Here is a 27,451-nt window from a genome sequence, read left to right on the forward strand (position 1 = left end):
TGTTCGACGGGCTCGAGGATCGGGAGCGCCACCGGGGCGCGCACGATGCCCTCGATGTCGAACCAGTCGTATTCGATAGATGGCACTTCGTCAACTTCTTCGTCTTCATCGTCGAAGTTCGGAAGGCCAAGGCCGAGAGGAGGAACCAGGTGGGGACCGATGATAGGACCCGGGATGTAAGGCATGCCGTGAAAGTGGTTGGCCTTAGTGAGAGGTGGACTACCCGACAGACTGCAGACGACATGAGTGCAAGGTACCACGAGCGAGAACTGAGAACATACACAGACGGGCAGAGCTTCCACTCGATGGTACGCTGGAAGGGCGCCGCACCGAGACCCATGTTGAAGCAGGGCGGGTGGAAACTGAAGCCGAAATCGAGGGATAGGTGGCTGCCGAGTACCAGCAAGAGGACGCTAGCGAGGGCGGAGGCGCCTTCCCAGAGAAGCGGGAGAATAAGCATGATGCGAGGGGGTGGTGCGAGTGTGCGTGGAACAGAGGTGCGGTGAGACTGAGTGGGAGGCCTCGAGTGTCGCCTTTTATGCACCGGGCGGGGCTGCTCTGACAGAACTCTATTCCCGTTGAATGGGATTCAACAAGGTCATGTGACTGCGACGCGTTCGTCACGTGCAGTGCGTCGGCGATGCTCCGTGACACCGCTGACGCGCAAGTGACGCAGTTGCACGTCGCGCGCGTCGACGTCAGGGTGCCGACGCCCGGCGCCGCCTACAGACTCACTGGCTGTCAGCTGCCAGTGTCAACGCGGGGGCCATAAGAGCGTCGCCCGCCGCCAACGGGGGCTCACCTCTCTTGTCCCCGACCGCCATCGTCCCCCTGGGCCTCGCTAGCCGGGCCCGGCCCCCTCACTCACTTAGCCCGCTAGCCGGGTCCCTTACTCTCTTAGCCCCGCCAGCCGGATCACTCATTTCCTCAGTCTATTTATCGTTACTGTACTACCATGTTACCTCCACTCATTTACGCCGCCGTCATCGTTGCTTCTTGGATCGTGTACGAGTCCATGGGACCGAACACGTTGTACGCCGGCAGCCACGACTGGCGTTTCCTGTTGACGCCACAGGCCTCCGTTGAGCGCTGGCTCAACGTCATCATTCGGCGGTCAGTACCAGGAGCGATGCGTGTGTTATCGTGTCTTACTCTCCACCAGTCGGATAGCACTACTGGCAGCAGAAGAAGCCGGCGACACCGTTCAGTGTCCGTTGACGGAGGATGGTCACAATGGTTTGCTAGACGACATCCCGCCAGACGTCGTACCAGACGTCCCGTCAGTCGTCCTACCAGACATCCCGCCAGTCGTCCTACCAGACGTCCTCCCAGTCGTCCCACCAGTCGTCCTGCCAGACGTCCTCCCAAACCTCCCACTTCCCGGTACGTCATGAGTAGCGGTCAGAGGTCCATCACTGCTCTGACGAATTGGCAGAACCTGCATCGACAGCTATGACCTACAATGAATCTCTCGTTGGGCTCACACTGGCCCTCGTCTTCGTCTTCAGCGTTGTGGTCTACCTTGTCCACTCCTACATGAGAAGGCGCAACAACACCCGGGTAGACTCGTCGCGGGCCACCTGCCAAATCGAGTTCAAGTTCGACATGTCTGGCCATCACCCTCCTCCGACATCGCACGCAACCGCGTCCATCAGTGTCTCGTCAAATGTGCCGTCTCTCTCGCTGAACATCAACACTGGCGCCCAGCTGGGTGGAAACCCTCCTCAGGCGTCTAGTTCTTCGTCATCTTCGGCTCGCAACGTGCCTTTCGCTCTCGGTCTGTCGAATACCGCCTTTGGTCTGCCGGACGCTGTTCCCGGTCTGTCAGCCGCTGTCCCCCACCTGTCGGCTGCTGTCCCCGGTTTGTCGGCTGCTTCCCCCGATGTCTCAGGCGACTTCTTGGGTTCCTCGAACCGTGTATCCGATGGGCTATTGAACACACTCCACAGCCTGGGCGTCCCGCAGCTCGCCACGGATCCAGCAGAAGCAGACCTCACTGCTGACTCTGACTCTACGCCGACCGACGACATGCTGGAAGTGGCAGACCTGGCTCCCGATCACACCGCCGATGTTGCTTCGCCGGAGCCTATCTCTGGTTTGCCTGCTACTGAGGCTGTTCCCGAGACTTATGTTGAGGACGAGACCGGTGCCGTAGACGTCGAATCGGATTCAAGCTCTTGGGTGACTACTAGTGACAACTTGTCCTCTGGAGAGATTGGTGCTGCTCCTGAGACTCCTGGTGCTGGGGACCAGACCGGCGTATACCTGGAAACGGATTCGGGCTCTTGGGCGACCTCCAACGACAACTTCTCCGTCTTCGTCAAAGCTGATCGCACCTCCGACCTTGTCTCCGTTGACGACGATGCGATTACCTCACCTGTGCCTTCAATACCGAGCTCTTCGTCGTCTCTTGTTGACTCCCCCACAACTTCGAGATTTCATCCTGTATTGTTGCTGCCCGCGGGGCGTCGGCGCGTGACGGTCCCGGTGTTCCCTCATGGGTTGCTCCAAGAGTCCTTGTCTGCTTCGGTTGAAGATCCAGCCCATCGCGCGAACGGCCAATCTCCCCCCTCCACCCCCAGTGCCGATCAGGGCGAGTCGGACTCTTGGGTCTTGAGGGCATATATGTCGGCGGACAGGAAGACGGCGGATCGGTCTGCCCGTCTGAGCCTCAAGTTCCCGCTGTACCGCGGCGAAGCTGTGGTATGTGGATTCAATTCCCAATCACCATCTGAGTTCATGTGCTCAACGCCATCCCTTTCTGCGCTGACAGGAGTATTTCCGGCGGAGTGGACAACGTCCGTGAGTAGTAGTGGAGCTCTAGACTCATTTCTTCTGTATGATCAATGTGTACGCTGGTGTAGTTGATCGTTGTAGGTTTGTATGTCTGTCCCGGTGGTGCCTGGTCGGCGCACGAGGACATCTTTACTGTATTGATATGGATTGTACGATGTCCACGGTCCAGACTGTATCGTAACCGCAACTGCTTGGAGTGAATGGTACAACATGTAAGAGATACAGCATCGATGTGCCCAAGATGTGTTCAAATCTAAGCTTAATGTCTCTTTCTCACTTCGCAGACTGGCTGCGAGCCTGCGTTGGTCTATTTTGCGTCGCCTGCAGCTCTATCTCCTCTGTGGATGAGTGCGACAGCGGCGAGGGCGTTGCCACCTGCGCTGTCGGCATAGTGGGTTGCCTCTGGCGAGGCGAGGGTGCTCTACTCGAGAAGGACTGCAGCCGAAGGAAGACGGTCAGCGGAGATCACGGCACATTACCAAGAGGTGCACTCACCCCAACCATGGTATCCTGGTCAAACACGTCTCTCGAATCATCCACTGCAAAGCCAAGCGTCAGCGTCACCTCCGGCATTCAGCGTGGCCCGGAGCGGGCGGGGAGGACGTACTGATGATCGCGTCGTGATCCGACAGCGTCCACTGCTGCGGCATCTGCATCGCCGCAGTCTCCTGCGGCGTGGGGCTAGTGCCAGTGCCCGCCCCGCTGCGCTTGCCCTCCGCGCGCTCCTTCGTCTCCGCCTCCTCATCCGCCTTATGGTCCTCCGCGTCGATCTTCTCCCAAGGCACAAGCGTGACGCGCTCGACCGCCGGCGGTGGGTCCGGCGGTCCCTTGGGGCCGTACACCTCTGCCTGGCCGAGTGCGGTCTTGAGCGCGGTCATCCACTTGTTGCGACGGGTCACTGCGGGGGCCACGTAGGCGAGTCAGTGTCCTGAAGGAGGCTGGGGCTGTGTGCGTGCTTACCCTTGAGTGCGCCCTGCTGCCAGTTGCTCTTGTACTTGATGTCCGTGGTGAGTGTCATTTTCTCCTGGTCGGGGAAGTCGGCGATGGAGACGTCGAAGCTCGGTTGGAAGTCGCGCCGTTCGGACTTGACGAACGCGAGCATGAGCTCGCGCAGCTTCTCGATCTGCTCGAACGTCGTCGCGTATGCCTGCGGGTGGCGCACTCAGCGCTGTCCATGCGGTGGAGAGCTGAGGAGGTACTCACGACGTCGAACGTGAACATCTCCGACATCTGCGGGCTCCTCCGCATGTTCATGACGAACTGTGTGCGGTGTGCTGAGCGCCTGCCTCCGGATTAGTGCAAATCTTCAGGACCACATACCTTGGTGTTCAACAGGGAGTGCGGTGCCTGCACGCAAGTGCCGCCATTGTCGAGCATGATCGTGCTCAGAAGCCTAATCTCCTTCACAGTATACTCAATCTGGTCAACCGCAATGCGGTCGCCGACGTCGTACGGGTGCTTGACGAACAGGAAGACGATCGACGTGAGCGTCTCGACGAACGAGCTGCCGACGAGCCAACTCAAGCCTGCCAAGTACGTAAGTGTCTTGAGACTAGAGGCGTTACAGCCGAAGAGACTGACTGAGAATGAACGTTCCGGTTGTCGTGGCGAGTGTGAGCAGTTGCGCTTCCTGTGCGCATAGGCGGTTGAGGGCTTGCTACAGGTATGTGGACGCGATCATCACTTACGAAGGCAACGGCGAGAAGCAGGACGACGATGAAGAGGTACACGGTCATCAGGATGTTGTCCAACCGCCCAACCGCGCTATCCAGATCACGCATCGAGTGCTCGATGGACAGCTGCTCGCGGTGGCATTCCCTGGAGACAGGTCACTTCAGCACCGTCCGACGTGTGACCAAACCGAAAGATGCACGTACATGCATGCAATCTCTACCTCATCTCGCGTCGCATCGCCGTTCATGTCCTTATCGAACAGTGCAAACGCCGCGTCTGCATCCTCGGGCGTCGGGAAGAACCTGGCGATATCCGACACGACGAGCGAGTGCGCGCCCGGCTTGACGAACGAGTAGAACAGACGGCGGGCCAACTGCGTTGACACAGGTCAGCACGTACTACACCCGGCAACTGCGTTCGACCCACCATCCTCGACTTGTTCGCGCTCTCGACCGCCGTCTTGACAACCGCCTGTGGCGAGTTCGGCTGCAGCACCGCCGTGCCCGCAATCTCACTCGCGACATTGCCGAGGGCCGTCGTAGTCGTCGTCGCAGCGACCTTCACGCCATGCAGCGCGCGCTTCAACAAGCGGCCGCGCTTGCGAGGGTGGTGGGACCCGTCGCCATGCTCGTCGCGGAGGGTGTCGCTGCGCCAGGGCATGTCGCTCGAGTGGCGGTAGAGCGTGACGAGCACGCGAACGGCGAACTTCTGCTGCGCGACACGCTCCGCGTACGAGCGCTCGTGGAACTTGGCCGCGATCCACTGGATCGCGACCTTCTCGGCGAGCAGGATCAGCGCGCTCTCGAGGATCGCGAAGAAGATCTTCGCGGTCGTGCTGAGCGCCTGCGAGTCGCCCGACGTCGCCGTCGACTCCTTGCGCGTGTTGATCAGCGGGTTGAAGGACACCCAGACCGCGAGCGACCACGCGAAGAGCGCGATGTACCGCCCGAGCGGCTGCAGCCAGTCGATGTACCGACGCGCGCCGACCGCGACGACGCCGATGGTGTGCCGTGCGATATATGGGAGCACGAGCGTGACCGCACGCGCACCCCACCAGCCTACCCAGATGACGGACAGCCAGATACTCCACCAGAGCAGGCGCACACCCCAGACGGTCGCGTTCGGGTAGGCGGTGAAGCTCAGGATGCCGGGGATCCAGAGCAGACCGAGGACGGGGATGATGTAGATGAGCCATCTGGTGATAATGGATACGTTGAGCAGGTAATTGTAGAATTTGACGAACTAAAAGGATGTAATCAGTATGTCAAGACTTGGTAGATTGTACAGTCCGACGAGAGGACTACCATCACACGCGAGGCTTACTCGTGCCCTATATGTAATGAAGCCGATCCTTATGTACCACTGCCACTCGAAAGCAGAGCCGGTACTGCGGAGAAGCACGTCCGATCCGGGCATCTCGATAAGCGAGTAAGTGATCGACGACTTTCAGCAGTGCTGCCTCGTGTTCACTGGAGTGGGATGGTCTCAGTACGTACTAAAGCCACGCACTTCGACCAAAATTTTCTCCCCTTCATGCGCATGACCACTCTAGAGATGGAGTCCGAAAGACGTGTGCAACCCATGAAGCAAAGTGAGGCGCGATCGCGTCTGCCACAGCAGCAGGCTGGCCAAGTGACCCAGCAAGACCGGATAGTGCAAGACTCACCGCATTCTTCGGCATATCACCCTCTGCGTAGACGAGATGCGCCTGGCTGGCTCGCCGCGGGTCGAACTCAACGTACGAATGCTCCAGTCTGCGGATGCCACCGAGGAGGTCCCAGCTGCCGCTCCTGCGGTTGTCCTGGTGCAAGGTGTCATTGGTCTCGGTTCGCTGGTGCATGCCAGGGTAGCCATGGCCTGGTTCAGAGTTGGGGTAGGAGCCAAAATCGTGCTGCTTGGGCTCGCGGTTCATGTTGCCGTCGAGAGTGCGGTTCTTGTCCTCGGACCACATGCGGTCGCGGTCGCGGTGGGAGGGCAGGAGGGGATATGAGGGTGTGTTTTCGCCGGAGTCGTAGTGGCGGTGTCTGTGGGTGCTCTGTGCGAGCGTGGAGGGAGATCCGGGGCGGGAGTCTAATGGGTCGTCTTGAGGGATACGGGAGAGGCCAGCGCCCGGACTCATCTGAAAAGACAGTAGATCTGAAGGCCTGCAGGGAAGTTGCTATGATAGGCAAGCCTGCGTATCAATCACGCGGTGCGCGCGCTGGCTGCGTGGACAGAGAAGCGCTGCACGAGCTGAGGCCGGGTGCAGATGGTGGTGGTAGGAGATAGAGAGACGAAGACGGTGCGCGGAGGCCATGGCGAGGGGTCTCGAGGGGAATTTGATGAGTGACGCCGAATCTGGTGGCTGCATGTGATCGCGTCTTCGAGATCTCGCAGATGCTTGGCACCGTCACTGCCCTCGTTCTTCCCATTTATTTGCGCCCTCCGCAGCGGCCGTCCCGCTACCGTCCTGCGCGTACCTTGTCGACGCCGCTATCCACGATTCTCCCATTCAACCTCTCGCCATCGTGCTCGTCCCTGGCGTGCACCCGTGTGCTCTGGGCATTCGCATGCCGGCACCCGTCTCCCGAACCTCCTCCTGCCCTGCTCGGGCGCCCGGAAGTGGTTCAGGGTGGCAGCTGGAGACACTGGCAGAAAGAGGAGCAACCCTCGAAACGGACCTCGGGCGCGGCCGGCTCATTTGTCTTCACGACATATTGGCAATCACAATGTTGTGCCCTTTCAACTCGCGCGCGATCGTACCCTCGACGCTGTAAGCCACACGTAGCGATCCCCGTCCATGTCAGTAGCTGTGTTGCATGACATGGCTACCATGCTTATCGTCTGTCCCTACACTGTCCCCCCACGAGCATCCGGTCTCAGACTGTCTGTCCTCCGGAATCGCGCCAAAAATTGCGGGTAAACCGAGGGTAAACGTACAGGACCTCCTTACCCAGTGCGGGGCGTCGCTGCGGCCCCCGAGCCCGCAGCGCTGCTCTCCGTATCAGGCAATGCCACGGATTATCGCATTCGAGTCTGTCGGACAAGCCTGGGTGGACAATGACATGGTCTTGGAGCTAAGCGCAGCACGACAGGGGACTCCGGCTAGGTCATACACCGGTGAGCTTGAGCTTTTGTGATGAGACAGGGACATTGAGAAGTGGCGGACGTGTTCTAAAAATAACTGCTGTGGCGCCAATACCGCCGCCTTCAACTGTGTCCAGCCCCGTGCCGCAATATGTACACCGTACTTCTCGTCGAATCGTAGGCTATATCAACGTAGGTACCCAACACAAATGCGCGATACACTTGGCCTCTGCATGCTCAGCGCTCAGCGCTCAGCTTCCCGGGCCGTCAATCAATGAATCAATGGAGATATAGTGTTCAATCCTAGGCGTACAGCACCAGGTTCGGTCATTCGCTGATCCCAAAATTGTGCAGTTTTTGGAAGAATGACCTACTTTAATGCAACAGCAGTCGAGGACCTTGTCACTCTTACGTCCTGTGCAGTCTAACCAAATTTTCGGGTCATTTCAAGGGCGGCATCTTACCACACAACACGATGGGCAAGGTGGTAGCAGTCGCGCGAAGTCCTCTCACATGCCACCATGACGGACGCGCAGACTGCACCTGCTGATATCAATGATCCCCCGACTTCACGACCAGACCGACGTATGCAATAGACCAGATTAATATACGCAAGTCCCCTGGGTGTCCGGTTTCAGTACCATAGAATAGCGACAAGTAGCAGGCTGGTATCGAGAGGCGCATTAGTAGGTCGCAAACTGCGTATGTGTCGTGCGAGGTAAGCCGACCATCGTGTTCACGTTTCGTAGGCATCGACTCGCCAGCATAAATAGAGGTATATCGCAGCCAGATTCATCCCGAATACACGGTGCGGTATTCTGGTGGCAGCCGTGAGTCCTGCATCGACACCCCCGCGTCCCGCTCGTGTAGATCCGTCGATTGCGAGGTGACCCGATGTTGCGTGCTGTGTTGTATGCGATTGCCTTTTTCCTTCCTCTGATTATTGCTGCTAGAAGGAGTACGTGAGGGGTCCGCATCCAGCCCATCACTCAAGGATGTCGGCAACGCATAGGAAGCTTGCGAAACGAGGTTAAGCTCGCTGCCAGTGCGCGTGTCACCCAACGACGCGCCTTCAAGTTGAAGAATCGCAAACCTCAGTACGGAGCATGGATCATGATCATGAGAATCGCGACTCACTGGCCAGCTGCTCATGAAAACGCATACCGCGCGGTTGGTCGAAGAACGGAGTAATGACGTCGGCTTGGACCGGTGCCAGTGCCTGCATTGAGTGAGCAGACGATGTTTTGTACCTGTCGTCGTCATCAACCATGGTCTTGACCCGGACACGGCGCCTCCTCCTGCTATACAGGACTAATGCAACCACACCGACACCGAGGAGGACGAGGCCCAATGTGCCGCCCAGAGCCCCGCCAACCACCGCGACGGTGGCGGTGTCGACCTTCCCATTCGCACTGGTCTGAGCGGGAGACGTGCGTGAGGTGGGGATCCCGGCGCCGCCTGTTGGAGAGCTCGTGTTGCTCGGACACAGGTCCAGAGACTGGTTGTTGTTTGACGCCAGAGTCTGCTGCGCGACCGACTCAAAGGTCGTGCTTTCGTGGGGCACCATGAGGTTACTTTCAGCTGGAAAACCGAGGGCGACACTCACAAGTCCCTGTAGAGCGATCCGTCCCCACTATAAGATGCTTGCACGCCAAAGGCCTGCAGGATAGACGTACCATGATCCATCGGGCCAGAATATGCTGTATAGGAAATCGCTGAGCCCGATCCCCTTGTTACAGATTGCGAGCTGAAGGCTTTGCGGTAACCTTTGAAGACAGACCTTGAGCAAGCTTGTCTAGAAGTTTTGAGCAGCTGAGCCTACGTCTGGTTATATCCATCGCCGCAATACATGCCACTGTTCGGCACTCCTGAGCTCCATCGGTATTGATAGTACGCGCCAGCGGCTGTGTAGTGTCCGATGAGTTTATGCAATCGGATCAAATCGAGTTGAACACAAAGAACCACGTACTAGCACTGTGCCCAATGTCACCCGCGCCGTTCTCGTCCCACTCGCAGCTGGTCGCATGCGGAGGCATCAATATGAGCATACGGGTAAATATGGAGAACGTACTTGATACACAGCATCCGCAAGGACCACGCAATGGAGTTGCAGCAGCATGTACCTTCGTGTTTGCCGTCGTCAGTCTCTCGAAGACACCAATTGGAACACAGAGAGCTCACTCAACGGATCGTCGCATTGGTCGGTGTTGCCGTTGATCGTCCACGTTGGCGTTGTGTCTATACCACGCCCAAGTCAGAATGTACGCCGTGCTACGAAGCTCAAGTCATGTCACGGCGTACAATTACTGTTGCATGTCTGCCGCAGTCGCTGATAGGTCATACCTGTACAGAAAAGCATGGAGATAAGTGAACATTGCTGTATAAATGTGAAGAAGTACTATACGCGCATGGGTTCTCTCCGACCGCATCTATGTACCACTGAAGGGTTCCGCTGCCGGCATAGCACGCTGGTGCCGAGGCTGAAGCCGAAACCAGAGTCGACTGAACAACCAGAAGATACGCAGCCAAGAGGGTCACCATCCGACGAGACATGCGTTCGGGTCCGGGGGCACTCATGGGGGGCATAGATGCTCAGGCTGGAGATTCCGTCGAAGGCGCGGCGAGGGCAGTGCATACTTCTACTAAGTATGTACCCATGGATGCGGGAGAAGCTAGCGAGCGAGTGAACTGCCCCTCGATCTGGCCAGTAGCCTGTCCAGAGCCCGTCAAATCTTGACAGTTCGGCGCCGAGGTACCACTTTTCTTGACGTACCAATTGGGGCCGGTGCGAACTTGTAAGGTCCTGGTGCGACCGACTACCCGATATATGTTCATTATTGATGGCCACGGTGGGCCGCCGCGATCACCAGTATGACAGACGGCTGTCCGATCATGATTTCACGCTGTACCAATGATTCTGTTGGTGATCGTCAGTGTCCGAAGTATACGTACAGGGCAGCGCCGAAGGCTTGCCAAGCTGGCTGTGAATCTCAAACTCACACACCCAGTGACAGTCGGTGCCATCTGTCGACAGCGGATACTCAGGTTGAGGACGAGTACAATGTAGCGAATGTTTGGTAACCCTCTTGCTCCTGATCAGGCGCGCGTAGGCAGCGACTTCCTCAGGGGGCACCCGGGGCTCAAATTTTGGAAGGTAACCAGAGTCTGACTGTCTGCGACAAACCCGGATGGTGGCACGGGCCGGGGCCCGTGTGGCTTCGCCACGTGCACCCGGCGATCGTCCCTTGTTCCCGTTTTGGATCGATCACTACTTCTGTCAAGCATCACGGAATTCGCACTGAGTACACATAGCCGTTATCTCTGCTTGCATGCGAATATAAACACCAAAATCGTTATAAACAGTAAAACGCACTATAGCGCTAGCGGATTACACAAGCTCATTACAAGCTCAATACAAGCTCATTACCTACACACTACAATTCATATGTAGATCGATTGTAGAACGTCGCAAGCTTGCACATCTCACACAAGTCTCCGCTTCAGGCCCTTGGCAGTCCCATTTGTTCGCATGAAACCCGATATGATTCAGGTACAGTAGATCAGGTTACACAGCAGAAGCAACGGAGAAGACAGTATGTCAGACGCTCGGCCCAAGGACAAACAGCACAGGCAAAAAACCTGCCCAATGGTGTGCAGCAGGATCATATCCCCGGCATGAAGAGCTTGATCGTCATCTCGGCGTTCACCACGAGCATGCATCGCATGCACCATGGTCCTCGAGGGAGACGGCGTCCATCGGCGCGACGCTTGCGATGAGGCTGCGAATGTTCGTGCACGCGGCGAGCCGCTTCGCGACCTTCTTCGCCTTGCCGCCCTCGCTAGCGTACAGGACGGCGAGGCGGCCAGTGGCACGTCGATCGCGGTGAGGAGCTTGGTCTACGCTTTCGGGCGCGTGCGCCTTGTGTGCAGCGCGCAGTTGCTCGCCGAGGGGGCCGAAGACTCGAAGTTCGGAGGGGAGCTGCGGCTGGGCGACGACGAACTGCGAAGGATGGTTCTGCCTGTCGAGGGGCGCACGGAGCTTGTTCTTGATGGCGTCGCTGCCGAGCTTGAACGCGGCGTCGTCCTCCCAGGATGGGTTCCAGTCGTAGAGCGACCAGTAGCCCCCTGCTCCGACGACGTGCTTCGTCTCATGAGACGCAGGTAGCACCACGAACACACGGAGCAAACAGCGCCGTGTGCCAGGGATGTTACCCGCAACCCATTCGGGCTCATTGCAAGTGTTTGCAGTGGATCTGAACCTTGTGGTTGCGCGTCATCGCCTGTCCGCGTTCTGCCAGGCCTGCTGCATTTCGCCAGCTACGTCTTCGTGTCAGGCACTTACTTGTCATGCTCGTACCTGTGCTAACCATGTCTGCCTCCCTGCTGACCGTGATGATCATGCTCGCTCCCTACAACACTCGCCTCGTCGTTGCGTCCATGATCGTCGTACTGATTCCCTTGTACGTCGTGCTCGCATGTGTGCGTCGCGCTCACACTCGAACGCGCCGTACACGCGCCCGTGCCTGCGTGCATCATTGTCGTGCTTGTGCTCGTCTTCTTCACATGATGTTCACGCTTGTAGCCGTCTTGTTCGTTGTGTGGTCGTCTTCGTGTCAGTCCTGTTTGCGTCGCGGTTGGCGCACAGTCAATGTGCGCTTGCCTCGGATTGCAATGTGCATATTTGCATACCTGGCAGGTCTTTGATGGGAACAAGGAAGAACATACCTAGCTTCGAGTTGTTGGAGTCGCAGTACTTTGTGTGAGGCGGGCAGTCGCAAAGAGAGGACTTAGAGGTGACTCGACTGCCATGTTGCGTGACGTGTTGAGCATGTTTAGGGCAGACAGTGAACGGCGGAATCCGACAGCTACGATGTATACGCGTTGGATGATGCTTATAAGGTGTTCGTCAGACGATGCTGAAGTGAAATCTGGTGAGGCGACTGTAGGCACTTATCGAGCGCTTGTAAAGTGGCACAATATTTCGATGATCTACAAACACTGAAATCGCTTATCGTTCTGAAGGGGATTCCCTGATGCAACGTTGCCACCAGCCACACCGGGCCCACAGCTACATGGACCAGGCTCCGCCGTCCGCATTGTCCTCCGAAATATGTAAGCAGCGTGAGAAGAGTTTGCCAAGATGGCAGACGTGGCCATAGACGAACTATCAGCCACTGACTCTGCGCGCCCCTGGCCTTCAACGAACGCTCCTACGGGTTGTTCTTCCATTACGGTCAGCATTCCTTTCCGCAGTGTCCTCGCGCATTCATTGCTCTCTAAACCTCTTGTCACATGGCGCCGAAAACTTCCCCCAATGCATACGACGACGGCAACCCTACTCACTCGCTACCCTTAGGCCCTCTCAGGTCTAGCACTCCTCCTGAGCAGGAGCGTCCGCCAGTGCGTGACGCTCAAAGTGCAGGTAGGGCTGTCGCTCGCAGTTCGTTCCGAATGTGCGATCATACCCGGTTCCAGGAGACATGCAAGCGATACCGGACCAGTCGAGCGCACACAGTATCCTCAGCGGGAGTCAGGGTATGGAGTGGGAGAAACACCGTCACTGGGTGAAGAAGCATTTCCGCAACAAGATCGTGTGGGACGTCGATCCGGCGAGAATAATACAGGCCGTCCGGAAACATGGACACGAAGATCTCCCGGAGACTTCGTTCCCCGCGCGCGGTGCACGCGAAGATGATCCTCCGTCGTACGATCCCCAGAAGAATGCCCTGGCTCAGTGGATACAAGCAAAGCCGAAGACCAAATCCTACCAGCCGCTGGCAACGAAAGCCAACTCGCTTCTTGAACTAGTGGACGGCTCAATTTACACGCCAAATCGTATTGTTCGCAAGTATCGGGCGCAGTTCAGAATGCGCAACGTGAAATTGAATGGGCCTTTACACAGCTGAGATTGATTTGCGGGTCTGCCGGACGTTGGTCATGAAGTCCTACGAACGACTCGAGCTCGTCGATTCAGTCGAGGATTTCAAGAAGGTGTACGTCGACGTCGTCCGAGGTGTGTACCAATGTCCTGAGTTTTCCTCCATACGTTTGACTGGCTTGTGCCATTGTTGTAGCTCATTACTGGGTGTGGAGGACGACGCGCACCTTGCATCGTAACATCAGTACGAACAACGTCATGTGGTACCGGAGAAGCGACGGAAATGTCATCGGTATCCTCTGCGACTAGGAATCGGCGGAGCAGAACCTCAACGACGAAATCCCGCCGACAGTCACTGACGACTCGGAGCGTCCCGCTCCCAAGAACCCTCCTGCATCTGCGTCAGGAAAACAGGCCGGTGGCGCCGCTGCACAAGCCGACGCGAAGACCCGATCGAACAATGCGTTGTCATCAAAACCGAGGTATCGCACCGGTACGGGTCCGTTATGGCCCTGGATCTCCTGCGCCAAGGCAAACCGCCCGCCAACCTGTACCGTCACGATCTCGAATCCTTCCTCTACCTGCTCGCGTACGTCTGCGCGGTGTGGGATCCCGAGAACAAGAGGTTCGATCGCATGCATGCCTGGGAGCGCGAGACGTTGATCGAGATCTGGGCGAATAAGCATGGATTCCTCATGAAGAGGGAGGTATACGACGAGATATTCAAGCACGCACACCCGTCATTGAGGCATCTCGCGGAGTACGAGTCGGAGTCGAGTTGGATCTCGACCCTCGTTGGTGTCTTCAGCCTCATCGAAGCTCACGCGACAACTATCATGGCCCTTCAATCAGTACAGTCCGGCTCTAGGCGCAGCCCTCAGGCTGCAGCTGCTCTCGAGGCGAGGATCAAGAAGAACGAAGCCGACCGCGAAAGCGAGATCTCGTATGAGATGTTCATGGATATCCTGGGAGCTTCCCCTGATGTTTAGAGCCTCAGTCATACGCTGTCGCTTCGGCGGACCGTCTCTAAATGTATATATTCTGTTTCCCTAGATACAAGGACTTACTGGCCGATAGCGCAGCATGAGTGGCCTCGAACGTAGGTACTACCACACCCCGATACGAATGATGTACCACTGGCATGCGTTTCTGCTCAGCTCGCTTGTAATGCATATAGACTGTGACAATCGTAGTATGAGGGCCATTGTGGACGGCTCCCGGCCGCGTATGCGTATGTCTTCACAGCGCTAGCAACGGGCTTCATCGCTGAACATCTTCACTCTGAACGCTGCTACCAATTTGTCTCGGCATGTATGATGTATCGTCCGTTTTCGATGATACATACCGTTGTACATATCGTGCGGCCATAGTACCGCAGAGGACGTCGTGCCGCCTGCGCTGCCCCGACTGCCTGTACTTTCCGACTCAGTGTGCTAGTCGCGCGGAGTCGTCTGTAAGACGGTTCACGGGAAAGCCGTGTTCGGCGTCGACTTCCCGGTACCACGGTCGTCTTCAAATTGGCCATGGCCTTCGCAGTAGCGGTCAACAAAGGCAGAAAGTCCCAAGTATCATACCCCTGCCGTAGACGCAATCGCACACCATATTCACGGGTGCAGTTCAGTCGACGATGGGCCCAAACAAAGGCCCTGGTCTGCCCCGGTACCCCCTCTACCCTCGGAATCCTCCGTGAATTGCATATTTGAACTCATGAAGCTCGGCGTAAGCCACCCTAACGGTCCCGCTCCTGTCAGGGTTCCCCAATGTGACTTTTCTGTCGCGGCGTAACTTGTCAGTACGCTGGCTGAGTCGATATTATCAAGGCCGCCAAGGATGATGGCAACTTGAATGCGATTCTGCGAATTACAGGAATTACTGACCGGACGTATGCACTACATGATCGCGACATGGTTCCCTATCTAGCTCTGCAATGACGCACGGACTGCGTAACATCCGCTGCACCTATATATACACAGGGTCGACGGTAACATCCCATGTGAACCGTATCCACAGCGTCACAACCTTTTGCCGCACTGATGGGCCACGCTGTTCAAGATGAACCCCAGTGATTGGCCGCCGACAGATACGACTCATCTATGCCAGCAACGGTGCATAAACGACCCGTAGATGCTTATCGACTGACGCTTCTGAAGTTCGATCTGAGGCTCTCAAGAGCCGCGTACAGAGTAGTATCGATGCATGCATTTCATACCATTGGCAAACGGGATACGCAACCCGGAGGTCCAATACGATATGCCACTCACCCGTTACCGGAAGCACCGCGAACGACAGACAGGCTGCCTCTTTCGGACGCGGACTCTATGCCAGTGCAATACAGGCTAGCGGATTGCCCATATGAGCGTCGGGCCGCCTCTAAGCCGCGGCCGGCTATAACAGCACACGAAGCCTAATCGTCCGGCACGTCCAGCAGCCATAGCCGCAAACTGCGTTCGATGGTCCGGGTCCGAGATGAGGAGCGTTATGTGTTGAATGTCGAAAGCCGGAGTGGAGGAGTGAAGTCCGAGACCGTTGCGGAGGCGGGGGAGCTCGGGACAGGCGCCCGGCGGTGTACCTCCTCTGGGCAGTCGGTCGACAGCTGTCAGCCACTCAGATCAAGATCTGTGCGAGGCGGGACGACGCCGTCTCCCCCACCTATCGCGAATTCACGGACCCCTGTAAAGTGAGAGGCCCCGGTAGCTTGGTGAGTGTGGAATGGCGGGGAGATAGCAGGTATGAATTGGACACGAACGCATGCGGCCATGCAGCTGAGGACACCGCCTCGGAACCGGACCTTGGCTATCGCAAATGCAATGATTTTAAACGTAAAGACTTGCAGGAGGCGGCGAGGGGGCACCCGAGAGCTAACGGCGCCGGGGGTGTGGGTCGATCACGGCCTTGGGGCCTTCAGGACGGTGAGGTCCGAAGACTGGTGTGGTAGGCTGGACAACCAACGCTCCCGGAGTGCCCGCCGATCTGACGGTGCCTCGATATGTCCAGTCCCCGAGACCCGGGATGGTGGCGAATACAGCATGGGCCGGAATCAGTGCAGGCTCCAATTTCTGTATACGATCGCGAGCGGACTTGCAAAGTGGCCACAGCAGACCAGCGACCCAGGATAAACAAGCTCAATAAATAGTACGAACCAATAACAGGTGGTATCCCATCTAGCCTGTCTACAAGAAGAGCGGACAACCTTGTACTTCAGTGTTCAAACGTTCAATGTCCACGTCTTCTACCGAGCGGCGGTCCGCGGCCGTGCTCTGAATCCGCCATCCAGGCGGTCGAGTAAGGTCTGCACTTCCTTCACCGCGCCTTTTCTCTCCTTCCGGGCCTCCTCCCACTCGCCCTCCGCGGTGATGGCGTCTAGTCTCAGCAGCGACTGCAGAAGCAGCTCGCCCAGTCTTCTGTGCTCCAGCTCGATGTCGGTATTGCGCCCGCCGAGCTGTGCTGCATTGCTGTCCGTCACAGGCGCAGATGCAGGCTGTGGTGCGGGAGCGGAAGCAGTCGAGGATGGTACGGAAGACGGGTCCAGTGTCGTCAGGAATGACTCGACATCTGGCTTGAGCGTGCGCCGAACGACGTCAAGTTCGCCGCGGATTTGTGCGACTGTTGATGCTTCTGTGCGCTCTGCAGGCTTCTCTTTGGGCTTGTGTCGCTTATGTGCAGCCGGAACATCACCGCCACCCACGACGGCGATGCTTGAGTTGGGTTTGATACCATATGCGGATACTAAACAAGGCAGAATGACGTGGGGGGTCAGCGAGGGCATGGACGATAAGCGGCGGATGACATCGCTAGTGCAGGAACATCGGGCGCAATAAGTGCTGCTGCGCGGTGCAGTGCGAGCGTGGCTAGTAGAAATAGACGGTGACGTCAGGTGGTAGAGATGAGGGAGGACGGGGGACAGTGATTTGCTTCTGTGCTACTGGGCGTGATAGGGCGAGTGAATGGGCCGGCGGCTGCCCGCATCGTGACGCCATGGGACAGACCTCATGCTCGCGCTCGATCGCGAGGCGGAGCGGAGCTCGTACAGACTCTGCATCGCGAAGAATCACGAATGTACCAGAGGCAGTTGAGAAGACAGGGATCGATGCTCCGCAACGCCAGGCGGCGCAACAACGTCCGAGGGTTGTGGCCGACAAGGGTAGGGCGATGCTGATACGGGCAAGAGCGGCACTTACTCGGGGCGTTGTCGTCCTTCATTACGGCGCCGGCGTGGACGAGCTTGAAGGATTGAGGGTCCAGCTGGGTGTACGTCGCGATTTCATGCCGGATCTCAGCCAATTTGGCGTCGGGTGCCGGAAGTGGGAAGTGCAGCCTGCGAACGGGACGATCGTGACAACGGAGAAGGCCGGAGGGGACATCGCGAGGCGCGATGCAGCGGGACAATAGATGATGGAGTGATAGCGGCCGAGGATTTGTGTGTCGGTGCGAAACGAGGATGGCACGGAGTTGACGCGAGACAAAGATGGGCACCAGGATACGCGTACGAGAGGGCCGACGTCAGACAATGCGACATGGGGATGATATGGGCCACGCACCGTTCCCTTCCCCATTTCACCGTGTAGCTCATGTTCCGCTTCTTTGCGCTGCGTGTCTCGTGGATGTGCTTGGCCTGCACGTATGCGACGCGGAGGAGGATGACTACAATCGGAACAACTGCCACATACTATCAGTGTGCCGCCGTAGCTGGGCAACAACAGGGCTCACCAAATGCAACCGGGGAGTTCAGATTGAACGAAAAGGAGCGTAGGTCGCGGAGGGCAGAGGAAAGAGAGGCAGACAACGCTTCTGCCGCTGAGGTACTCATGGCCAGCTCGCTGACTCTGAGGCGCAGTGGCGGCCGGCGGGGAGGTGGCTGAGAGTTGAGTCTCCGCTCGAAATAAATGGGTTATGAACGGCGGAGAATGCGCGCGAAGGCTAGCGAAAATTCGGAAAAGGAAGGTGCGCCGGGCGGCCGGCGTGGCTGATGTCAGAGCAGCGGTTCGACGCCCATTCGCCGGGAAAAGAGCCCGTTTATAATCCTCGTCCTCCTCCCGACGCTGCTGCCTGCCGCCCTCCTCTCCGCCGCCCTCCTCCTCCCAACCGCCATGTCTGACCCCGCCCCGCACCAGGACGGCCCCGCCGTGCGCCCCGCACCCGCCCTCACGCCCCGCCCCCCACCAACTTCCGCGCGCAGCAGCGTCGGCGGCCTCCTCAACAACCGCCGTCCGCTCGGGTCCACCCCCATTCCGCCCTCACTGCAGGCGAAGATGGCTGCCGTGAGTATTCACATCGGGCCCCATCGCGCTCACATCGCCCCGTATCCGCAACATGCGCATCGCTGACCCGTGTCTTTGTCCCTCCAGCTCGCCCAGAGAGGACATCAGTCTTCCGCCGGAGTGAAGGTTATGGACGGCGCTGTATCGGGGGTCGCCAACATCTCCCTCGCTGACCGACCCGGGAACTTGTCCGGTCCCCACAAACCCGCGTCGTCGCCCGGGCCCTCCCGGCCTGGTCCGCCTATAGGCGGACTCGCAGCGCGGCGCATGAAGGCCGGCGTACCCAAGCTCAATCCGAACGACGTGCCGGGAGGGCTACACCTCCCCCCAGTGGGAGCGGGCCCCCAAGGCGCTGGACTTGGTGTCGGAAGACCCATCATGGAGGATGAGCCACACCGACGGCCATCCCAGGATAACTTCTCGACGCCGTTTTCAAACTTTAGTAAGATTGTGTACGTGTTCTCCATCGGATGTGTTCCCGGTGTCCTGGTGATTGATCAGTATTTCGTAACTCGTAGGGATGCATCCGGTGCACTCCATTTCGGAGGCAAGGCGATCCTGCATGCGCAGGGTGTCAATTTCAGCAACGGGGCGTCGTTTTCGATCAACATGTCACAACTGCAGCTGGAGGACGAGCTTGGGAAGGGCGCATATGGCACAGTCCGGAAGGTACTGCATAAACCCACGAATGTTGCGATGGCTATGAAGGTTCGTCTTCGCGCGCGTGTCCATCTCAGACCCCAGCTCAATCATTAGCACAATCCAAACAGGAGATCAGACTGGAACTGGACGACTCAAAACTCAATGCTATCCTGATGGAGCTGGACATCCTCCACCGCGCCGTCGCGCCAGAGATTGTAGAGTTCTACGGAGCCTTCTTCATTGAATCGTATGTTATAATGTCTACTTACTGGACCCGAACTCATGCTGATTCGACGGACAAGATGCGTGTACTACTGCATGGAGTACATGGATGCCGGATCATTAGACAAGCTTCAGGCAGCAGGCGTGCCGGAGGATGTGCTCGGTCGCATCACAGGAGCTATGGTCCGAGGGCTGAAGTTCTTGAAGGACGAATTACAGATCATACACCGCGGTAAGCTATCTAAGGCCGCCCCTATCACGGTGTTTATTGACTTTGATGAAGATGTGAAGCCTACGAACGTGCTCGTCAGTAGGAGAGGCGGTATCAAGCTCTGTGACTTCGGTGTCTCTGGGCAGCTTGAGAAATCCTTGGCCAAGACAAATATCGGGTGCCAGAGTTATATGGCGGTGCGTCTCGCAGATTGCACCTTGTTTGCCCTGACGCTCATATCCGTGTCTTTCCCCCGTATCTGTAGCCCGAGCGCATTAAGGGCGAGTCACAGAATAATATTGGCACGTACACCGTCTCCTCCGACGTATGGTCGTTGGGCCTCTCGATGATCGAGATGGCGATAGGGCGGTATCCATACCCGCCGGAGACGTATGCGAACGTGTTCGCACAGCTCACCGCGATTGTGCACGGCGACCCGCCGGAGCTCCCGGAACACTACTCAGACGACAGCCGAGACTTCGTCGCGCGGTGCCTGCATAAGGTGCCCGAGTTGCGCGCGACATATGCGGAACTGCTGGTGAGCCTCTCATTTTGCACAGACTTCGAGACTATATGCGCTTGCATTTACTCATATCGTGTGCGCAGGACCATCCATTCTTGCGAGCCGACCGCAAGCGGTCCGTGGACATAGCGAAATGGGTGGAAGAAGCGCTGGAACACCGCGACAGGAAGATGGCGGAGGAGCGGCAGGCCAAGATGCTGCAGGACACGGTGTCAGCCCCCGCGCAGGTCTAACCGTGGTCGGGTTCCTGGCACCCAATACACAGCCTCTCTTGAGGCGACAACTAGGGCGTCACGAGCGGCACGGTCCCAAGAATCGCTGCTCGACGGTCGGCGGGGCTGGCACTCGCGTCGCGCTGGATACACACATGCTCATCCCGAATTGCGTGCCATCGCTCTCTCTCTAGTCCCCCTTACCGGTCCTCTGTCACTTGCCATAGCGCCTCACTGTCCCCTTGTTGGATCGCGGGCGCTGTCGGCTTTCGTGGCTCGGCTTTCGTGGCTCAATTACCTCATTCAACCCGCCGCCTGCCATATACGCTTCACATCGGGCTCCTTGTGGGATTGTCAGGTCATTCGGGACACCCATAGCCTTACCCCCGCAAGTGCAGGTTTTGGGACCGATCATAGACCATCTCGCGGAAGGCGGGACACGACGACGAGGCATTCCTCGATCGACAGGCGTCTGCAGGATCCCGTACGCGCTCCGTGGGCTCGTACGACAGGTGTCATGTCGACCATACTTCCTCACCACGACGGCACGTTTGCAGGATGCTCATAAACACACGACTGTGTAGATACGCACGACCCGCGGGCGGGTGCTTCAGCGGGTCGACCGGCATCACTATCCACCTTCCCCCACACATTGCACTGCATCTCAGGCTCTCGCCGGCATCACGACCCACTCCAATTCCATCCGTACGGTTATTTCTTCTCTCTGATAGTACTCTTTTACGGTACTGTACAGCGCTCTGTGCCTCGACATGGCGTGTTTTTAGTTCGTCGGGGCCGCGGCCCATATACACGCACGGGCGCGGCTCCCGGTGGTTGGATTCGCACTTACGACAAGCAACCCACTGTATCCATACATCTACTGTAACTTATGCAATTCATCTTCGAGTTCTGCAGTTCAATTGAGAGTGCAGACATGTTGTGAGACCGTTCACTGAAGTCCGTGGTAGCACGCGATGAGGCGCGTCTCGTTCTATGGGCGTCTACGCGGGCGCGCAGTGACACGTACGCGAAGTGCTACACCGCCCGACTTCAGTCTGTACGCGTTGTACGCCGTGCTGCCTGGTTCACTTCTCACCTTCGCTACCGTCGCAACCTTGTCTGCAACTGGGAAACACCGTTACCCGAGGAAGCTCACTAAAATCCGGTGGACAAGATGTGGCTCACGGACGGGCAGAGTACGTTACCCTACTGTTTCTGCGGTATTAACTGACCTCCGTGTAGAGATCGGCGTCGCGCTCACCTCCTTTGGAGGACTGTTCATGCTGCTGGGTGTGGCCCTATTCTTTGACGGAGCACTTCTTGCGCTGGGCAACGTACGTATCAATCATGTATTCCAGTAGCCCGGCTGACGACCTCCGTTACCGCGCATGCAGGTCCTCTTCCTCGCGGGTCTGACCCTCATCATCGGCCCCCACAAAACCTTCTACTTCTTTGCGCGACGGCAGAAGCTCCGCGGGACAGCATGCTTCATAGGCGGCATCCTACTCGTGTTCTTGAAGTGGCCGTTCGTGGGGATGGTCGTGGAGACGTTTGGGTTCTTGAACCTCTTCGGGTGCGTCGACGCTTTCTGGTCGTCCCGGGTATGCGTGGATTGATGTAGTGTTTGCAGGGACTTCTTTCCAGTTATCCTTACGTTCCTGCGACAGCTGCCCGGGATCGGGCATATACTGACGTTACCTTATATTCGAGACGTGAGTCATTGATGATGCTTCTATACCAGCCTCTTCTCATCGGCGTATCATTCCTGTTAGGTTGCAGATCGTATAGCGGGCTCACGAACATCGATTGTATGACACTGTCACGCGTAATACATTTCATTTGGACTGTGTATGTGCGAGCATGACTACGCAAATGGCCACCGAGTGTTGCAGTGGTGCCTTGTCGTAGGAGCACAGCAGACATACCCAGTTATTCCATATGGCGTTAGGCCCAGGGCTGCGGCAGTGACGCGACCCTCGGCGAGGTGCAATGCTGAGAGCATTCCGCGATCCTTAGTCCTGTATTGACTTCTGCACCGACCGGAGAACGGTATGGAGTACTGCAGCTAACATACGCGCGACGGTATATCATTTCATGAAAAGTACTCAACCGAGGTCTACGCCACCAAAGGAACATGAGACATGGTTATCATCGCGACGTTATGGTAGATCCAAGCCAACATTCTGAAATCGGCGCAGCTGTCTCTAGTTCATAGACAAGTTGGCGGCGGCGCGCCACAGTGGGATTTGTTCTTTGACCTCTACCGTGGTCGCTGTGGCTCGTACGCAGGCCTTCAGCTCCAATCGGTTTTCGCGCCCGGGACGGTCCCACAACACACTCATCGTCACCTCCATCTGATGGTATGGTACAACGGTTAGTTCCAGGCATTTGTGGGAATAGCTATACGTACCCGCTCACTGAGCACATCAAATTCCCTTTTGAGACGCTCTCCCACCGAAGTCGTAATGTCTTCCAGCAGTGTTAGAAGCACATCTGCCCCGTCATCGAATACACTATTCTTGAGCTTGGTTATCCAGTTATGAAAGATGTTCTACCAGGCCAGCTTTGTCAGTATTCGGTGCACACATATTACTTCGCCGCATCATGCTCACCTTGCGACGTGCGACGGAACCCGGCCCGCTTTGAGCAAACGCTTCCTCATAGGCAGGCTTCAGAGCATCCATGATATGCGGAGCCAGGCAGCGACTAGCAGTTCTTTGCTCTTCCTCGAGAACCTTATCGATAACACGTACGATGTCGTCGAGTAGTTGCTGCAACTCCCTCCTACAGTGCTCCGCTTGGGAGTGGGCTAGATCCTTCAGTAATGGGGTCGCAGACTCCTCGACTTCCGACAACGTCTGATTGACAATGCTGGTCGCGGCTTCTTTGAGATCAAGCGAACGATCACTGAATACTTTTGACCATTGTGCAGCGATTCCAAGCATGAACGGCAGAGTTAGATCTAAGTTGAGATCTTGCCTCCATACACCGTTTCTACGGAGCGCTGGATGGAAAATCAGAAGCTGCAAGACAGGCTCGCAATCAACGCAACAACACTTACTGCCCTTATATGTTTGCCAATGCATGCCTGCAGCGAATGCGTCGGATATCTGCTCAGCCTTCTCCCCGGCCTACGAAGGACAGTGATGGCGTGTCAGCAATCTACACAGCGTCGACTCATCAATGCACATGGTAATGATCGCACCTTGAGGGCGGCCGCTCGAACAATCCATCCCAAGGACGTAGAAAGGCTGTCATGTAGATCTTGACTTCGGTCGTCTGCTAATCTGTGGAGGCACTGCAGCGCAAGATGGTGTCAGGTTGTCTACCTGCTACGGGGCGTCTCACATACCTCCTTCATGATATTCGCAATGCCGATGTTGCTGACCAACCCCGATTGACATTGCTTCCTCATCACTTCGCTGTCGACCTTTGTGACGTCGTCCAGGCTGACATCTTTCACATAGCGGTGGACGGATTCAGCAAGAACTTCTAGACTCTCCCATATACCAGGGAGGGATCGTCTCCGACAAAGGTCTCCGAGATTGCGACACCACTCTTGGATACTTGGAATACCCGTGTTCCCTGGGTCAGAGAAGCAATTCGGGTCTCCATCTCCAACTACGTGTGCTGGAACATTGTGATTGACCCTCTACTAGTCAGCGATATAAAAGCGACAAAGGATATGATTGCCATACATTGTATACGCAGATAGTCAAGGGCGCTGCAGCTGAAGACGGGTGGATCCACACGAGAGTAGTCTATCATTGATGGACCAAATCATCGTGAGTCGGCATTGGACGCACGACGTCGGAACCTGAGACGCACCTCTCAGCGGTTCAGAAGGATCGTAGTTGTCCGGGTCCTTTTCTTCCGCCGCTGCTGCTATAGGAGTGATCGAACGTCAATTGAAAGCCATGCAAAATCAACACATCCTACCGTCCAGATCTTTCAGTTGATCTATGAAATTGCGTCTCATGATGCCGAGACTCTCCTGCAAATCTATCTCAGATGACCCTGAGTATTTTCACATTCGACACGCAACGTACCCTCGAACGTTTCAGGGAACAAAGCACGCGTTTCCTCGCAACTAGCTCGCAAAGCTCCATCTCGAGTTCAGCACACTTGACACGAATCCACTCGATTTCATCAGTACGGTCGTGCGCGCTAGTAGCTTCCCGCAACGAGTCGGCCGAGGTACACATCGGAACTTGCTGCCAGTCTACAGACCTGGATTGAGGGATAGAGGTGTCTGAGGTGCCTGCCACCTGTAACATCGTGGGGGCGATGTTATTGGTACGAATAATGTTTGAGCTGAAGCAATGCCAATATAGTATGACACAAGCAGCTCGGACTGACCTGACATTCTATGGCATGCCGCGTCGTCCGAGTTGCAAGCCGAGTCCTCTTCGATGCAACATCAGGGCAGCTTACAGAGTCACGCCGTTTCCTTCCAGATCCTCTACTTTCTGTCACCTGACCGACATGTTGAGCGTGCGGCGTGGCGGCAAACAAGCGGTCTGCCCGATTCACAGAGAAGTAAGCTGAGGTGTGGACAAGCCGACATAATGCCGCACCTAGTTCACGCTTCAATGCATTCTTCTCATCATTGGCTTCCTTTTCCTTCTGTATGACGTCCTTGAGATCGGTATCATCAGTATCGTCCAAGCCGCCATCACCTAACATCTCCGAAGGTGAAATCAGGTCCGTCTGTGTGGCTAAAATCCGAAAGGTAAGTTGCGTGAAACAAGGAGAAGGTCAACAACTTTACCCACCGATAAGTGCAATACGGCTGTCATCGTATGTGCCATCTTGCATACCCATCCATCAATTAGTACATTATGCAAAACACAGCTGACTTCAATACAGCCATACCCACTGGTCAGGTCGCTCAGCATCCCCTAAATTTTACAGCACATGGACCTCACTTACTCAAACACTGCGCAGCGAACGCCTTGTCCATGAGGTCTGCATTCAGTCGGTGAGTAGTGAGTTATGCACTCGCTGATTGCCTTTGGCACTCACCCTGGGCGTTCTGGTCATCAACGGCACGTCTGATGTTCGTGACTATCCAGACGTGACTGCATTGCTTCATGTATGTGGTTGCAATGCTAGCGCGTGCGCGGTTGGCATCAGCCGTGCCGGGTAAGTCGACCAACACGGCTCCAGATGTCAAGGCCGGGGCGTTGCACCGTACCTTGACCACTTTGATCAGCGGCCATAGCTGGCGCTTCCGGTGGGCATTGCTGCTTGAGTGCTTCTCAGCCTTGACGTACTGTTGCAGTTCATGCACAAAGGAGTCTTTTTGACGATTCTTGATGGTGGTCGTCTTGCCGAGGACGGGGTACGTCGCTAAACTGCTGGTCAGATTTGGCACACATGTACAACAATGAGAAACAAAACCTTGATCTGAGCGAACAAATCCTGCAATTGACGCAACCTTCTTCAACTCTTTTGACTCTCTCACGTCTGGATACACGGCACGAAACTTCTGATGGTCTCTATCAAGGCGTCCGGAGCAACTACAACTGATATTCACCTTATCCCACGCCTCCTTCAATTCCTTTCTCGGCTCGCCGGTCAAGTCCGCATCCTTCAGGTCCTGATGAAGTGGAAGCAGCTCTTCCAACCATTCCTCCTCGGATAGGAAGACGACATCTGCAATAAACATCGTATCATCGTGCCAGGAAATCTCCGTGACTACAGAAGTGCAGGCTGCACAGGTTGAGCAGAAGCCAACCTTCTCGAGAGTCATTGAGATTACCTTGTCCCCCGCTGGTAGGTAATATAGATACTGTGTAGTGTGATCGGCTCAGAAAGGCATTCTGATTCATGGAAAATGGTACCCAATACTCACCGTCAAGAATTGCATTGATTAACGACGACTTGCCGGCCCCAGTGGCTGGGATATATTGAAATCTGTCAGCTCGGAGCACTGTGCACCTAGTTACTACTCAGTTGCCCCACCTCCGCACACCGCAGTGAACGTCTTCTCTTGGGCTTTGTCACGAATCCTGTGTGTCAACTGGTTAGACTACGGTGCACGCTCATACATGAGTCGCTGGGACACTCACTGACTGAGTGTGCGCATCCACATGTCTTTCCTTAAGCGGCTCTTGCTGACTTCCAGGTTCAGATCTTCTATACGCTTGCCAATCGCGTCGGCCATGGACAGGCACTCTGACAGCGCCGGTTGAATGCCAAACCTAATCTGATCGCTCTTGCGATAGACGGTATATCCAACGTTGCCGTGGTCTGCCAGTGAGGGTCGACTCGGGCTTAGATGAATCTATTACACATAGCCGTATAGATTGAACGACGCAAAGGAGGCACTTCAATGGATGCAAGGCTAGTAGTGCTAACTTCTGTACTCACTTGCGGATCAAAATCAAGGATGGGCTCGCCGGGCTCGGATTTGACTACGGGCAAAAGGCTTCGAGCGTCGGCAGCATCCGCCCCAGAATCCATTTTGATGATGACTCCTTGAACAGATAATAGAGTAGAGAGACCAGGCCGCGAGATATCAAGTTTGCGCACTGTGGTGCGCTGCAGGTAGGAGGAAGAGGACGCGCCGCAGTTCAGCACGGCAGTACGAACTTGAAGTCACTGTTCGGACGGCTCGGTATTACGTCCCGTACGGACGGCTGCAACGCCGCATCGCGCGTGAGAACATGGCTAGGAGCGGCCGGTGTACCGTACGACCCGGCGTGCCAACTGACCTACTAAGTACATAATAACATATCCGATCCGGTTACAGTCGCGCTCAAGTCGCGCTCGCGCCGTACGCGTATCTTGTTGCACCCCTACCATCCTGCGCGGACTCATGACTCTGAGCGCGAAGCAGACCATCGTTGAGGACGCTCGCTTGGCCCAGCCGGCCAACGCTCCCGCGAGTCTTTCGTGGCCACTGCCGTGCCCGGTTGAAGGAGTCCAAGCAGCGCGGCGCATAGGCATCGTCTGGCAGGAGTC

At 56.6% G+C, this 27,451-nt stretch overlaps 11 protein-coding genes across 11 annotated transcripts; 7 read left to right on the plus strand and 4 right to left on the minus strand.

The window, feature by feature from the left end:
- The first annotated feature begins 682 nt into the window (after positions 1-682).
- On the plus strand, positions 683-2,922 carry C8Q71DRAFT_267264 (uncharacterized protein). Its single transcript, XM_047917406.1, has 4 exons — positions 683-1,113; positions 1,163-1,383; positions 1,436-2,703; positions 2,774-2,922. The coding sequence occupies exons 1-4, from the start codon at positions 956-958 to the stop codon at positions 2,804-2,806; spliced, it is 1,680 nt and encodes a 559-aa protein (XP_047775239.1). The 5' UTR covers positions 683-955; the 3' UTR covers positions 2,807-2,922.
- Positions 2,923-3,261: 339 nt separating this feature from the next.
- On the minus strand, positions 3,262-6,310 carry C8Q71DRAFT_798689 (Mechanosensitive ion channel-domain-containing protein; the record flags this gene model as incomplete). The annotated part of the gene is made up of 10 exons (XM_047925830.1): positions 3,262-3,335; positions 3,404-3,694; positions 3,757-3,943; positions 4,000-4,056; positions 4,117-4,322; positions 4,378-4,426; positions 4,485-4,614; positions 4,674-4,843; positions 4,897-5,712; positions 6,137-6,310. 10 exons carry the CDS (start codon positions 6,308-6,310, stop codon positions 3,262-3,264), a joined length of 2,154 nt encoding a protein of 717 aa, XP_047775240.1.
- Positions 6,311-6,750: 440 nt separating this feature from the next.
- On the plus strand, positions 6,751-7,857 carry C8Q71DRAFT_777953 (uncharacterized protein). The gene is made up of 2 exons (XM_047924747.1): positions 6,751-7,251; positions 7,308-7,857. Exons 1-2 carry the CDS (start codon positions 6,847-6,849, stop codon positions 7,587-7,589), a joined length of 687 nt encoding a protein of 228 aa, XP_047775241.1. The 5' UTR covers positions 6,751-6,846; the 3' UTR covers positions 7,590-7,857.
- Positions 7,858-8,984: 1,127 nt separating this feature from the next.
- C8Q71DRAFT_267387 (uncharacterized protein) lies at positions 8,985-10,320 on the minus strand. Its single transcript, XM_047917407.1, has 7 exons — positions 9,945-10,320; positions 9,838-9,879; positions 9,718-9,774; positions 9,608-9,659; positions 9,506-9,552; positions 9,359-9,440; positions 8,985-9,302 (listed from the first exon to the last, which is right to left on the minus strand). The coding sequence occupies exons 1-7, from the start codon at positions 10,120-10,122 to the stop codon at positions 9,170-9,172; spliced, it is 591 nt and encodes a 196-aa protein (XP_047775242.1). The 5' UTR covers positions 10,123-10,320; the 3' UTR covers positions 8,985-9,169.
- A 1,210-nt stretch (positions 10,321-11,530) lies between these two features.
- Positions 11,531-12,391, plus strand: C8Q71DRAFT_777957 (uncharacterized protein; the record flags this gene model as incomplete). The annotated part of the gene is made up of 4 exons (XM_047924748.1): positions 11,531-11,762; positions 11,848-12,031; positions 12,225-12,279; positions 12,307-12,391. Coding segments are annotated over exons 1-3 (221 nt in total), but the record flags the coding sequence as incomplete, so codon positions are not given.
- A 908-nt stretch (positions 12,392-13,299) lies between these two features.
- Positions 13,300-13,822, plus strand: C8Q71DRAFT_267412 (uncharacterized protein). Its single transcript, XM_047917408.1, has 2 exons — positions 13,300-13,549; positions 13,611-13,822. Exons 1-2 carry the CDS (start codon positions 13,423-13,425, stop codon positions 13,721-13,723), a joined length of 240 nt encoding a protein of 79 aa, XP_047775244.1. The 5' UTR covers positions 13,300-13,422; the 3' UTR covers positions 13,724-13,822.
- Positions 13,713-14,485, plus strand: C8Q71DRAFT_267419 (uncharacterized protein). Its single transcript, XM_047917409.1, has one exon. It carries the CDS (start codon positions 13,921-13,923, stop codon positions 14,401-14,403), a length of 483 nt encoding a protein of 160 aa, XP_047775245.1. The 5' UTR covers positions 13,713-13,920; the 3' UTR covers positions 14,404-14,485.
- Positions 14,486-16,520: 2,035 nt separating this feature from the next.
- On the minus strand, positions 16,521-18,253 carry C8Q71DRAFT_777965 (uncharacterized protein). The gene is made up of 4 exons (XM_047924749.1): positions 18,122-18,253; positions 17,953-18,070; positions 17,593-17,729; positions 16,521-17,140 (listed from the first exon to the last, which is right to left on the minus strand). The coding sequence occupies exons 1-4, from the start codon at positions 18,219-18,221 to the stop codon at positions 16,644-16,646; spliced, it is 852 nt and encodes a 283-aa protein (XP_047775246.1). The 5' UTR covers positions 18,222-18,253; the 3' UTR covers positions 16,521-16,643.
- A 548-nt stretch (positions 18,254-18,801) lies between these two features.
- C8Q71DRAFT_714373 (kinase-like protein) lies at positions 18,802-20,503 on the plus strand (the record flags this gene model as incomplete). The annotated part of the gene is made up of 7 exons (XM_047920963.1): positions 18,802-19,124; positions 19,191-19,380; positions 19,443-19,561; positions 19,617-19,768; positions 19,820-19,944; positions 20,013-20,285; positions 20,354-20,503. 7 exons carry the CDS (start codon positions 18,802-18,804, stop codon positions 20,501-20,503), a joined length of 1,332 nt encoding a protein of 443 aa, XP_047775247.1.
- Positions 20,504-21,656: 1,153 nt separating this feature from the next.
- C8Q71DRAFT_798692 (Got1-domain-containing protein) lies at positions 21,657-22,296 on the plus strand (the record flags this gene model as incomplete). Its single annotated transcript, XM_047925831.1, has 5 exons — positions 21,657-21,678; positions 21,725-21,816; positions 21,877-22,055; positions 22,113-22,194; positions 22,255-22,296. 5 exons carry the CDS (start codon positions 21,657-21,659, stop codon positions 22,294-22,296), a joined length of 417 nt encoding a protein of 138 aa, XP_047775248.1.
- Positions 22,257-27,147, minus strand: C8Q71DRAFT_777988 (uncharacterized protein). The gene is made up of 21 exons (XM_047924750.1): positions 26,858-27,147; positions 26,557-26,771; positions 26,450-26,496; positions 26,340-26,384; positions 26,247-26,276; positions 26,022-26,197; positions 25,886-25,970; positions 25,484-25,834; positions 25,258-25,293; positions 25,060-25,200; positions 24,842-25,002; positions 24,532-24,750; positions 24,422-24,476; positions 24,311-24,367; positions 24,181-24,243; positions 23,835-24,112; positions 23,688-23,780; positions 23,544-23,613; positions 23,095-23,486; positions 22,893-23,033; positions 22,257-22,836 (listed from the first exon to the last, which is right to left on the minus strand). Exons 1-21 carry the CDS (start codon positions 26,948-26,950, stop codon positions 22,687-22,689), a joined length of 2,898 nt encoding a protein of 965 aa, XP_047775249.1. The 5' UTR covers positions 26,951-27,147; the 3' UTR covers positions 22,257-22,686.
- Positions 27,148-27,451: the final 304 nt, after the last annotated feature.

This window comes from Rhodofomes roseus (genome assembly GCF_022264815.1).
Source record: "Rhodofomes roseus strain CIRM-BRFM 1785 chromosome Unknown C8Q71scaffold_22, whole genome shotgun sequence".
Lineage (NCBI taxonomy): Eukaryota > Fungi > Basidiomycota > Agaricomycetes > Polyporales > Fomitopsidaceae > Rhodofomes > Rhodofomes roseus.

Excerpts from the sequence above, each read along its gene's own strand:
- C8Q71DRAFT_267419 (XM_047917409.1), top strand. The coding sequence starts at position 13,921 with ATGGCCCTGGATCTCCTGCGCCAAGGCAAACCGCCCGCCAACCTGTAC.
- C8Q71DRAFT_777988 (XM_047924750.1), bottom strand. The coding sequence starts at position 26,950 with ATGGATTCTGGGGCGGATGCTGCCGACGCTCGAAGCCTTTTGCCCGTA. Across the intron at positions 24,751-24,841 it reads GGCATGCCATAGAATGTCAG|GTGGCAGGCACCTCAGACAC; the intron begins GTCAGTCCGAGC and ends ACGATGTTACAG. Across the intron at positions 23,034-23,094 it reads GTTCCGTCGCACGTCGCAAG|AACATCTTTCATAACTGGAT; the intron begins GTGAGCATGATG and ends CTGGCCTGGTAG.
- C8Q71DRAFT_267412 (XM_047917408.1), top strand. The coding sequence starts at position 13,423 with ATGGGCCTTTACACAGCTGAGATTGATTTGCGGGTCTGCCGGACGTTG. Across the intron at positions 13,550-13,610 it reads GTACGTCGACGTCGTCCGAG|CTCATTACTGGGTGTGGAGG; the intron begins GTGTGTACCAAT and ends CCATTGTTGTAG.
- C8Q71DRAFT_267264 (XM_047917406.1), top strand. The coding sequence starts at position 956 with ATGTTACCTCCACTCATTTACGCCGCCGTCATCGTTGCTTCTTGGATC. Across the intron at positions 1,114-1,162 it reads CTCAACGTCATCATTCGGCG|TCGGATAGCACTACTGGCAG; the intron begins GTCAGTACCAGG and ends ACTCTCCACCAG. Across the intron at positions 1,384-1,435 it reads CCCAAACCTCCCACTTCCCG|AACCTGCATCGACAGCTATG; the intron begins GTACGTCATGAG and ends ACGAATTGGCAG.
- C8Q71DRAFT_777953 (XM_047924747.1), top strand. The coding sequence starts at position 6,847 with ATGCTTGGCACCGTCACTGCCCTCGTTCTTCCCATTTATTTGCGCCCT. Across the intron at positions 7,252-7,307 it reads ACGTAGCGATCCCCGTCCAT|TCCCCCCACGAGCATCCGGT; the intron begins GTCAGTAGCTGT and ends GTCCCTACACTG.
- C8Q71DRAFT_777965 (XM_047924749.1), bottom strand. The coding sequence starts at position 18,221 with ATGAGTACCTCAGCGGCAGAAGCGTTGTCTGCCTCTCTTTCCTCTGCC. Across the intron at positions 18,071-18,121 it reads GAACTCCCCGGTTGCATTTG|TTGTTCCGATTGTAGTCATC; the intron begins GTGAGCCCTGTT and ends AGTATGTGGCAG. Across the intron at positions 17,730-17,952 it reads GTGAAATGGGGAAGGGAACG|GCTGCACTTCCCACTTCCGG; the intron begins GTGCGTGGCCCA and ends TCCCGTTCGCAG.
- C8Q71DRAFT_267387 (XM_047917407.1), bottom strand. The coding sequence starts at position 10,122 with ATGCCCCCCATGAGTGCCCCCGGACCCGAACGCATGTCTCGTCGGATG. Across the intron at positions 9,880-9,944 it reads TGCGGTCGGAGAGAACCCAT|GTATGACCTATCAGCGACTG; the intron begins GCGCGTATAGTA and ends TTTTCTGTACAG. Across the intron at positions 9,660-9,717 it reads CCAATGCGACGATCCGTTGA|GTACATGCTGCTGCAACTCC; the intron begins GTGAGCTCTCTG and ends GCAAACACGAAG.